This window comes from Heliangelus exortis, chromosome 17 (genome assembly GCF_036169615.1).
Source record: "Heliangelus exortis chromosome 17, bHelExo1.hap1, whole genome shotgun sequence".
NCBI lineage: Eukaryota > Metazoa > Chordata > Aves > Apodiformes > Trochilidae > Heliangelus > Heliangelus exortis.
This window is the reverse complement of record NC_092438.1, coordinates 6,105,139-6,116,920: the sequence shown is the minus strand read 5'-3', so window position 1 is coordinate 6,116,920 and position 11,782 is coordinate 6,105,139. Positions and strand designations below refer to the sequence as shown.

Sequence of the window (11,782 nt, the reverse complement as noted above, 5' to 3'; positions counted from 1 at the left end):
AGACTGAGTGGAGTCCCTGTCAATATCTAGAATCTAAAGGGTGGTGGTAAGGAGGATGGAGACAGACTCAGTGCCCAGTGACAAGTGGCACCGGGCACAATCTGGAGCACAGGAAGTTCCATCTGAAAAATTCTTTACTGTGAGGGTGACAAAGCACTGGAACAGGGTGCCCAGAGTGGTTGTGGGGTCTTACTCTGGAGACATTCAAAACCCTCCTGGATGCAGTCCTGTGAAATGTGTAGGCAGTCTTGCTCTAGCATGGGCCGTGGACTAGATGATCCTAGAGTCCCTTCCAACCTCTACCATTCTGTCATTCTGTGAACATTAATCTTAAAAAAAACAAAACAAAACAAAATCAGCAACTGCCTCCCATGTATAGCACCTTATTTACCAACAATACAACAGTAGTTTCAGACTTTATTTTTGAGAAAATCTCCAGATTTAAGCAACAGGTCTTAATGATAAATGAAAACATTAATATTGTGGTGGATTTACATAAAACATCACATTTTTTAACAATGACTGATACAGAGTATTTGTCATGCAAATCACTTGTGTACACCAAGTAACACTTGTATCAATACATAGCTGTACAATATTTACATTTATTTTTAAACTCTAGCTAGAAACATTTTCCAAGAAAATAGAGAAATGAAACTGGTAAGCCACAAGTCCTGATTTGTAGTGTTTGGTCTACAACAGACCTAGCTTTTCCAGCAAGCATATCTACATAGATATATAATAAATCTTAAAAATATGCAGTTTTTATATACTAAACATTATAAATGCTGCTCAGTTTATGAAGGTTCAGTTTTGTACCAGTTTAAATTGGTTCAAAATGTTAAGTGACGTAGAGCTTATTTTGTCAGAATATGGTAAAATTTAAGTCAGTCCAGCTGAGCTTAAGTATTACATACTTCTCTCCCTGGACTGCACTGGCAACATGGCTGATGGTAGTGGCCAAATGCTTTAGACACTGAGTGAAGGCATCAGTGGCAGAAGCAGCAGCAGCTCTTAATTGCCCCCATAGTTGTAAAGGGTGATGTTAGAAACAAAGAACTGAAAAAATCCACAAGTTTCAGTGCAACAGGAAGGGAGAAGTCTATGGTCCCCAGAGGACTTTTCCTCCACGTGGCCAAACCATAACAGATATTGCTTTAGGCCACCAAGCAGCTACCCCTGGGCTTGAAGCCCATTTAAAAAAGGGAAAGGTTGAGAGATTTCTCTTTACCCTCATGAATAGTACCTGATTTGCCCAAAATTTCCAAAAGCCACTTTGTTTTACTGGCCTCATGGCCAGTGGAAATTATGAGCTAGTTTCACTGTGTTAATACTCTTACAAAGACCAACTGAGATCAAATATTATCAAACCCAAGTACGCTGTTCCATAAGCTTTGGTAAATTAAATAGACATAATGAGCACCACAAGTAGCTGTTAAAGATGTTGCATTTTAATGCAAAGAAATAACATATTTCCTGCTATAATATCCTCAGGTACATGTTACTCTATATAATTATTTCTGCTGGATAGAAGAACTTGAAACTAAATAGAGCAAATGAACTCCTAAGGCATCTCCTTCATGCTTATAGGCAGACATCATCACCTGGTTACATAAATAGTTTCTTAAAGGTGATTATTTCAGAAGATGAGAATTGATACAAAAGTGCTTCATGGCTTATTAATACTTTTGTGATCTCACATTTCTCCAGAGATTTTTATTTGCTTTTATTTGCTGCTTTCCAACTTTACATTCCTTAGCTCCACTGGTTCTGGCATTAGAAATCTACATGTCCAAAGATGAAACTGCTGTGTGCCTTGCTTGAAAACAGAACTGGAAGCTGCCCAACAAAAGATTCCAAAGAACCCATGTTAGCTGCTCTATCAGCATCCTGCTCTGCAATCACAGGACATACAAGCCAATTTGTTTCCATGAAGAGCTTCAATGTCTTCCATTAAGCAAAGGTGCCCCAGCACTGATACTTACACTCAAGAACTCAAAATCCTTTGGATGAGTTTTACCACCTTGGAAGTGCTTGTATCTGGACATTCATCCAAACAGACTGCAATTTCCTACACTCTAGGGACAATCTAAGGTATAAAAAACTTTGTTCTTTTTCTCTCGTTTTTTATGCCAACATGCAATCAGTCCCAAGCTGGCACCCCATGCAAAATAAGGTAAATAAGTAAGACAGAACAATGAATCCTCCATTACAGTTAAGATGAGATTTGAAATAGACTGTGCCAGTGCAAGATATCCAGAAGTGCTTTGGCACATATCTGAAAAATCATCTTTAAGGATGCAACAAAAATACCAAACTTTTCTGTATGTCCAAAGTCTCTTACCAAGCACAAGAATGAATTGATTGCTTACAGAAATATTTCCCCTTCCTGGTTTTTCACATGAAAAACACTAAATGCATGTGAAAATATTTTGGGGTGTTTTCACAGGTGTCATAGTTTGAGTAAGAGGAACTAAAGGAGGAAGAGTGTTAAATACGGAGCACAGAGGGGTCAATACTCTCTCCTAATTCCTGCCCATATACTACAGAAGTCACGCAGAAGGCAGCCCTGCTCTCTTTTGCCACCTGCTGTCCCCGAGCTCCTTCACCACCAGCTCGTCCCGGCCCTTCAGAATCCGCATCCATCGGGTGCTGGGATGAGCTGTGAAGCCCTCTCCTCAGTCGGCCCTGCCTCAAGGGGCCCTCGGGCACCTATCCCTGGCAGCATCGAGATCGGGCTGCAGATGTGTCCTTGTATTCATCATCCCATCTGTCACTGCCTCTCCCCTGTTCTAGTAAACCTGTTTAAGTCTCTCGTCCTTATTTCCCTATTATCTCCCCTTTAAGAGGGTGGAGGGGGGTAATGGAGAACAATCTGTCCTCTGGTTTTTGTTCAACCCAAACTGCTAAACTGTGACAACATGAAACGCCTAAACACATGCGAGCCCTGTCATCTTACTTAGTGTTAATTAAGCTACAACATATCTCAAACAGAAGAATGATTTTACTGGATAAAAAGCAAATTAAGCCAGTCATTAAATCTTCCTGCTTTGTTGTGATCACTTAACTAGGAAAAGAAACCTAGGGCAGTTAGATCTTTAATCCATAGTAGGTAGGCAGGCAATCCTTACTGCACTCGAAGTGGGTCTGCTCTACTTGTGATCAGTCAGGAACAGTGCCTGCTCTAATATTCTCCAGCCAGCAGATGGCAAAGACGTTTTTAAAGAAACCGGTTAGAAGCAGAGTAAGAAATTCAGTGTCTTGTAGCTCATGACTCGAGTCAGGGGCATTAAGATTCCTGGGCAGTGTAGGGGAAAGTGATGTTTATGAATAAAGTTGATGACAGTACCTCACTTGGATGCACTGCAACACAAAGAGGATATGAGGGCTGTGAAAGCCCTTTTTTTAGTCTTTAGAATTTCAGTATTTAGTTCAGACCATGGGTGTTGTTTGCCACCATCTTGTGGAAAGTCAATCTTTTTTTAAAAAGATGGGTCACAAGTAGGATATTCTGAATGATGAAATGTAATCTCAAAACAGGCAGCTGTGGCAGTGGTTTTTAGAGAGCACTGAACCTCTCAAACATGGTAGGGACAGACTAGGAACAACTGAGAAGGAATTCCCAGGAATTGTTAGGTTGTGCCATCTCACCAGGACTCGTGCTCCTTTGAATAAATTAATAAGGACAAAAATGGCTGGAGAGAACTCAGAGCCAAATGGAGCTGTTTGAGACTTGTCTTTCGGAACTCAAACCACTGAGATAGAGTTTTATGTTGAATGTCAGGACAGGGAGTAACACTGCTTTCTTTTTTTTTAGCTTTGGAGCTTACTGCTGGAAGCCTTCAGTTCTCAAACTAAACCTTCCATCAAAACCAACAGCTTTTTATCAGCAAACCTGACGTTTTTGTTAACACTAAACTCATCACACCTTACTGATTTTGAGCATTGAAACTTAGAAACTCAAAGAGTGAATTAGTGAGACTGTATGAAAATTGTCTCATTTTATTCAAAATAAAATCTTTTATTTTTAAGCTGGTGAATTTCATTTTTATGCTTGAGTTTATTTAAGCCTAGAAGTGTCTAGCCTTAAAGTAAAACCAACAACCTTTTACCATCAAATGCTACATTTTACCAGTGCTGACCATCAAATACAACTTTTACCCACAGATGCTGCAGTGATGAAAAAAGTGTTTGCAAATGAAGAATCCAGGAAGGATCCTTCCTGCATCAGCTGCAAAACTGAGAAGGTTCTAACTGAATCTGATGCTGAGAAATGGCCAGATAAATTCCAACTCACAAGGGACATTTATCTGTGCTTATTTTTAAGGTGCAAATAGATGGTTCCTGCAAAGAGATACACATAATTCTTCCAGTGTTCTCACAATACCACTGAAAAAATTTGCAGATTTTTCAGGCAGAAGGATCAACAAGGTCCTATTTACAGCTGTAAATGATGTGGACAATGGAAAGTCACTTTAAGCAGGTCCTGTGTTTCTCTAATAATGCCATCAAACCCACTTCTGTTATCAATGGCCTCCAGTCATTTTAGACAGCTTTAAATCTTCATCTTTTTTTATTTTTCAAAGAATGGTTTGGTAACAAATAAATTGAGTCCTTGAAGAAGGGAGATATTAAGAAGAGGGGATTTTGATTTTCTATGAGAGAAATTTAATGTTTAAAGACCCTCTTGTTAATTCAGAATAGAAAAACATTTCTGTTTTAGCAGTCAAGAGGATGCAAATGACTTCTTGTGCTTCACTGTTGATGCTTTGCAGAACGCTTGCTTAAATAGAAGCACAAAGAAAGCATAAACAAAGCAACATTTAGATACTCCCTAGCCCCTCCTACTCCTTTATCATAAAAATCCCATGTTTTCATAAGAAGAAAAACTGTTTGAAGGATTAACTCTGTGCCTTAAATCTTCTTACATGTGATTATGATTTATTTCCAGACTGGACAGATCTTCACAAAGAAATACACTTATTTATCAAAGATTTGGATGATATTTTAGAACCCCAGGTACTTATTAAAGATTCCTACTGTCCTTAGAACTGTTCTGTGAACTTTTTTTGTCTCTCTGTAGAAAAGGAGTTTGTAGTTTGACTACAGTAATAAGTACTAAGAAATGAGAGTTAGTCTTCTTCAGACATTATTAAGCTTTCCACTGAAGTGCTTTAACTGCCAAGTGGCTTCAGATACTGAGGAGCCCTTCCTCAATATTAAAAATATAAAAGAATGTGCTATTAACCATTTATCTGTGCTTGGTTCTAAGGTGCAAAAAGATGGTTCCTGCATCAAAGAGGTATACAATACATCGTTCTTCCAATGTTCTCACCATATCTCTGAAAAGATTTGCAAATTTTACAGGTGGAAAGATCAACAAGGTACTATTTACAGCTGTAATGTAACTTTATCTTCTTGGACTGAAAGGTTTCCCAAAGATGAATACTCTAAAAAGCTGCTACTGTTTGCAGGCACTAACTGTAGACTAATAACTGTAGTCAAAGAAAAGTCAGTCAGGCAGCTGTGGCTTCTTTTTAAATAATGATAAAAGAGCCTGTGTCACAGTAAGAATTTACCTTACTCTTAAAGAGCTAATCCTGTAGAAAATACTCTCTGCAACTTAAATTATGAAGCTTTGTTTATGAAAATAAGTATTTGTAAATGAATCAAAAAATTGATTAATCTAATCCTAGTCTGTGTTTTTAGAAATGTGTTTTTCAGGCTGTTGCATGAGGCATTTCAGGATAAGTTTTGAATCTTCTTGCTCTGTCCTTAGGATGTAAAATACCCTGAATATTTGGATCTCCGAGCATATATGTCCCAAGCAATTGGAGAACCACTCATCTATGCTTTATATGCAGTTCTAGTACACAATGGCTTCAACTGCAATGCAGGACACTATCTCTGCTTCATAAAGGTAGGTATCAGCTTGATTTCTAACAGGGTAAAGTCTGTGTGAATAAATTAAAACATAGCCTGGTATTCTCTGCTGTTAGGAGGAAAGGTTGTGTTGTAGGTTTTACTTGGTATGTTTTGCTCTGCAGTGCTCTATCTGTGATCTCACTTGGAAAGCAAGCAATTAATCTAAAGATGCCATTGTCTTTATTTGCAGGCTGGTAATGGACATTGGTATAGAATGAATGATGCCTCAGTAGAGCTTTCTGATATCATATTCTATATCTCATCTCTGGAGCTAGAAAAAAAACCCTGGGCATTTACAAGGCCATCAGTTACTGACCCCTCAAAAAGCCACCTACAGAAGATCTAAACCTAGTTTATGTCAACAAAGGACACGGGGATGCTATTTATTGAAGACCATCTCATGAACCTAAGCCTTTTGCCCAAAGAGATCTAGGTAAGCATGTATTCTGTGTCTGCATCTTCTCTCCTTTTTCTTAAAAATAAAATGGAAGTAGAAAACACAGTTCTTACTTGTTGCAATGCTATGTAACTATTAAAGACTTCAGTGGTAGAGCTGTGAACCCCCTGAACAACTCGGGCTGCAGTTGCAGAAATTCTTTTTATCTGTTTACAATGTATTTGTAATTTAGTTATGATCTATTTACAATCAACCATGAGGAACTTTTTATAACAGACTTACCCAGGTCCTTTCTGTTACACAGAGAAAAGTGCATTTTATCACTGCTATTCATGACTTCCATTGTTCACAACTCCTTGGTAACACTGCTCAGGAAAAGATCTGATAACTATAGGGTTACTTCATTATTTTTCTGTATTAGATCTTCAAATGCATGTGACAGTGTTAAAAGCTGTGTGTCAAACATTTTTGTGCTTTTATCTCTTTTAAAATGTATTTCTCCCACAGTTGTTAATGATGGAATTGCCCCGCCACAAAGGATTCTTTTCCCACCTGAGAAAATTTGTATGGATTGGCAGCAAACACAAAGTGTTGGAGTTGGACTACAAAATCTTGGCAACACATGCTTCCTAAATTCTACTCTACAGTGTTTAACCTACACACCTCCTCTAGCCAATTACATGCTTTCTCTTGAACACACCCAGTCTTGTGAGTACTCTGCAGCATTATTTCACATCTGTTGGACAGCTCTGAAGGTGAAAGAACAACAGTAAATCTGTGAAGAAGACTTTCAGTTGCCCTGTTCTATCTGTAGAAGCTGGCTTTCCTCATGATCTTCAAGGTCTCTTCCAACCTAAATGATTCTGTGTACATTTGTTCACTGAATGCACCATGGCAAAACTTAGAAAAATATCACTTCTTGCTTCATGGGAACAATGCATTGCATTGTAAAATGGATGCACATTTGGCATTGAGGTTTCCCGAGGGTAGAAAGGTGATGGAATTGAGGATATTGGTGTCCTAGGTTCCTAGTCTCTGCAGCCCAGTTAGTGTAATGAACTGATAAATTCTATGTTGACTCTTAGGCCATTTTTAAAAAAGCAAAACAAAACCAAAGACCAACCCAACCTAAAAAGCACTACAAGCTGTTCTCTTCTGAACACAAACAGGAATTAGTAGGGGAGTGTATTAAAAGTCTGACTAATCCAGGAAGGTTCCTTCCAGCTTCAGCTGCAACATTGAGACTCTTTTTCCTCAATCTGATGCTGAAACCATTTCTGCCAAAGACAATCAAGAGCTGATAACACATATCTCAATATCAATGGTCAACACAAGGCCTGGAATAAATCCTCAAACACCAAATGATTCCTTAGGCATAGAGATTCAAAGTACAGCAGAGACAAAGAAAACCAAGAGGATCAGAAGTACTAATTTCAAAAGAAATCAAAGGCTCTCCTGAGAGCAAAGAGAGCTGGGGCAAACGTCTTTGTACTACAAAGTGGGACATTGAGAGTACTTGCAAAAAACTTGCATCTTTAGATACCACTAAGAAATGCCAAGTGACAGAGGACATTTATGACAAAGGAAGAAAAACAAAAGGAAAAGAAAAGCTATTTCCATACAGTTAGGAGAATGAATCCTAAATGAAAGCTGCACTCAGCTGTTCACTTACTCTGGAACACACAAGATTTGCAAACTGGTACTGCAATTGTGGTCTTCTTTTTACAGAAAATTAAGTGCTAGGTCATGCTGAATGCAATTTTTGGTTTTAGTGAAAGATGGAAGGCCTATAATGGCTCCTTCTTTTATGGGAAATGCACTCAAAGAACTGATTTTACTGTTAGGCTTGAATTCCTAACTCAAATCCATTCCTTCCCAAGCCAAGCAAACTGGAGTTGTAAATAATAAAAGTGAAAACAAAGCTCCCATGTTTTGAGTTGAATTAGTTTCCAATGTAATAATCCTCTGGTATCTGAAGATTGCTTCTTATTATATGCCAATAACTATTTACCCTGAAAGGTCCTGCCAAGTTATGTCATAGTCAATAGTGTGTATGTATAAATATATATATACATACACACACACATACATATATATATGTAAAATGTGCAGTCATTGTCTTCACTTAAGTTTGTCTATTTTTTTACATTATCACTCAACTGTATGCTTCGTTATGGGCTGATGGAGGTATTCCAGCTGCTGATCATGTTCTATTTCTTATTTGCAATACGTCGTTTCCTTGTTGCCAGCATATCATAAAAGGGATCCCTGCTGATACTTGCTCTAGAAAAAAAAAGAATCATTATTTTCATTTTGAAATACCTCATTTTGAAAACTACTTCGGTTTCGCTTTCCTGTGGAGAAACTCCATGCTTTTAAGGCAATGGATGATTGACTTCTATGGATTATAAATATTTCTGTAAAAACAGATCTTGCTCAACTTCGATTTGTGAAGAGTTCATCCCTTCATATTGACCCCTATTTGTTTCTTCAAGCATGGGCCTGCATTATAAACCTTCCAAGATCAAGTCAAGCTGTGAAAATTTGAAGATGTACTGTGAAGATGCTCAAGATACACGTCACTGAAGTTAATTATTAGGTGAAGTGAGATTAATAAGTGTACAATTAAAAGCTATTTACAGAAGGCTTTTTACTTGCTTAAAAAAATAAAATCTATGTTACTATGATTGGAGTTAGAAGCACTATTTCCTTGGGACCAGACAGTAACAGGAGACTTGTATCTTGATCCATCAACCTCACGTAGCTTGTAATTAATCCTAGAGGACAGCCACATGAGGATTCTTCACACAAGTTAAGAGTGTAATTTCTCTAAATACAAAAAGCTTATACTACTACATTTCTGAAAAGACACTTAAGACTAAACTCACTTGATAGATTTAATCCACTCTTCTTTCTCTTCTGGGGTAGGAGCAGATATTCTATACACCACATGGTTCCCTTCCACCACTCTGCCATCAGCTTCAGTTTTACATGCTTTAATCACTTGACCTTTATGACTGGGGTTATAGAGTTCAAAGCAGTTCTAGAGGGTATAAATAAATACATTTAAAAGACAAAACAGAACTGACAGACATCTTCATTTAACACTACACGTTAAGTTCTATATGGTTTATTCTTATTAATTTAACAAAAATGTTATTAATCTTACTGGTTTTCTAGGGTCTTCAACTTCTCTTATGCTAAGATTTTCTAACGGAATAATTCCTCTAGGTTCTTTGTCCTAAAAATTAGAAAAATATCACATTAGTACTCACTTAAATATTTTTATTAGAAACAAAGTTCACTGTAATATATACTCACTGTTGTGTATTCAAAATAATACAGGCAATTATCAGTCAGAATAAACCATCTCCGTTTCCATGTTTTTACTCTTCCCCCTACAACCAAAAAATATGGCTGAATTTAATGTGTGTTGCTGTCAAGGCTTCAACAATGGATGACAAAGTAGTTTAGTTTTGCTAGTTTTTAAAAATGTAGTTTAATCACTTAATGGTAAATGGATGAGGCACAGATCAGCTGAGATTAAAGGAATACATTACTGTAACTCTTGCACTAAAACCCAACTCCTGAGACAGCATTAACTATGGTGTTGCTGACCAGCCACAAAAACTCTATGCATTCAACTTGCAACTGGCTCCTCTCTTACAGAGAGTGGATGCAATACTTTAGCAGTTAAACCTGTTCCCTCTGCTCATCCCACACAGGTGTTTTACTACATCAAGAATATTCACATTATACAACCTTCAGAAAGACTTGGTGCTGCAAAGGGAGGCCAGTCACCAGCAAAATCAGTAACTGGGTTCCAGCAGCAGGACCAACCCTCTCCACAGCCTGCCGTGTACAAGGAAATGGCCCCATCAATAATATTAAGGGCATTTTGCCACTTTCTCTCCTTTTGTGAGCATACATGTGATTAAGATTTCTACTTTCAGATTTAACATCAAGTGCATAAGATGCCTGTAGACATGACTGGCAGAACAAATATGATGCATCATCAATAAGTAACATATCCTATGCCACAACATACCATTGTTAGTCACTTATAAAAATTTAGTATTTTAAAAACACATTGTCTTTATGGATTAATACATCATTGAGTACACCTTACAGAACACATAGCTACTGCTCCAAAAATGCCAATTTTTCCTGCATTAGCAGATAAGGCAACAGCATAGTGGTCCTTTCTTATACCTACTAACATCACAGTTCCCTTTAGAAACACACATCTATTGTCTCAGTCCTTTCAACTGGTTTTCTGCTGTTAGCTTCTTCAGAACATGTCTCGCATTCCACAATTACATTATTTAAAAATAATACTTTCCAGGAAAAACAATTGTAGATAAAGCATTCACATGTTATTAATATAAAGGCTTTGTTCCACCATAGTTATCTGACTTCAGGATCAGGCATCATCCATTCAGCAGTGATTTAACCTCATTAACCCAACATTTCAAAATTGCTGACTTTGCTATTGAACTCTCATGCATACGAGAGTAACATTAATACACAAGATCCTCAGTTTAATTCAGATCATGTAACTAAACCTAAGACACAAGCATGATTTTTTTAATCTTTTTGTTCTCCTTGAGAGAGCTGGGGTTTTGTTTAATACAGATGTCCAAATAACAATAACGAACAACTCTAGAAATATGATGACATTTCTTGATAATAGCCTACTACATGTTTGCACTGCAGACCAAGTATTCTGCATCTTTCATCTTCTTTTTGCTTGATTTCACAACTTTCATGATAACCCAGTGCTAACATAATGCAATACTCAATGTTCTCAATAAATGTTACATTATGTTTTCACTACACACACATGTATCTTAAGAAAAATATAATCTGCAAGCAGGTGTGGTGAAATATGAGAGGGCAAAACAGTGCAAGATGCAGAAGCTGTGACAGAATGAATGGCTCAGCAAACTAGAGACAGTGAGGGAAGAACTGGTGGCATTTTAGTACAACCACTGTGACTGATCCTTAAATAAAGCAGTGTGGAAACATTCAAACTGGCATGTAAGTCACGAGAAAAATTGCCATCACCTTGACAGAGAGATGGCTCAAGTATCAGGAAGTATTGGGCTAGGAATGAAAAGCTGACAAACTTGAGTTGACTCACTTCCAGATCAATGAATAAGCAGCAATTGAGCTGAGACAACTGCCAGAACAGTCTTTACTATCACTATAACATCAAATTTTTTCATATAACCCAGTGTTCCATGCCATGACTTCAAATCATGTTCTGTTCGCTAAGTTGACATCATTTAATGTTTTTAAGAACACAAAAATGTCACCACATTTTTCAGGCTAACAGGTTAACATCAGATAGCATCCAGTGTCATGGCTTGCCCAGTTCTAGTAGAAAACCAGTTCAGCAGCAGAGGGTGATCTGCAGGCAGATCACAGAGGTAGCTTAAGCTGAACAAAGGAGCTTCT

At 37.6% G+C, this 11,782-nt stretch overlaps 1 protein-coding gene across 2 annotated transcripts in view; it reads right to left on the bottom strand.

Moving 5' to 3' along the window:
- Positions 1-6,521: 6,521 nt before the first annotated feature.
- CYTH3 (cytohesin 3) overlaps positions 6,522-11,782 on the bottom strand; it is a 45,022-nt gene continuing 39,761 nt past the window's right edge. For both annotated transcript variants that reach the window (XM_071760431.1, XM_071760430.1), the window contains 4 exons: positions 9,644-9,720; positions 9,492-9,563; positions 9,211-9,365; positions 6,522-8,605 (listed from right to left, as the gene is read on the bottom strand). In XM_071760431.1, coding sequence (XP_071616532.1) covers positions 8,533-8,605; positions 9,211-9,365; positions 9,492-9,563; positions 9,644-9,720 — 377 coding nt within the window. In that variant the 3' untranslated portion in view covers positions 6,522-8,532. The remainder of the gene's footprint in view (positions 8,606-9,210; positions 9,366-9,491; positions 9,564-9,643; positions 9,721-11,782) is intronic.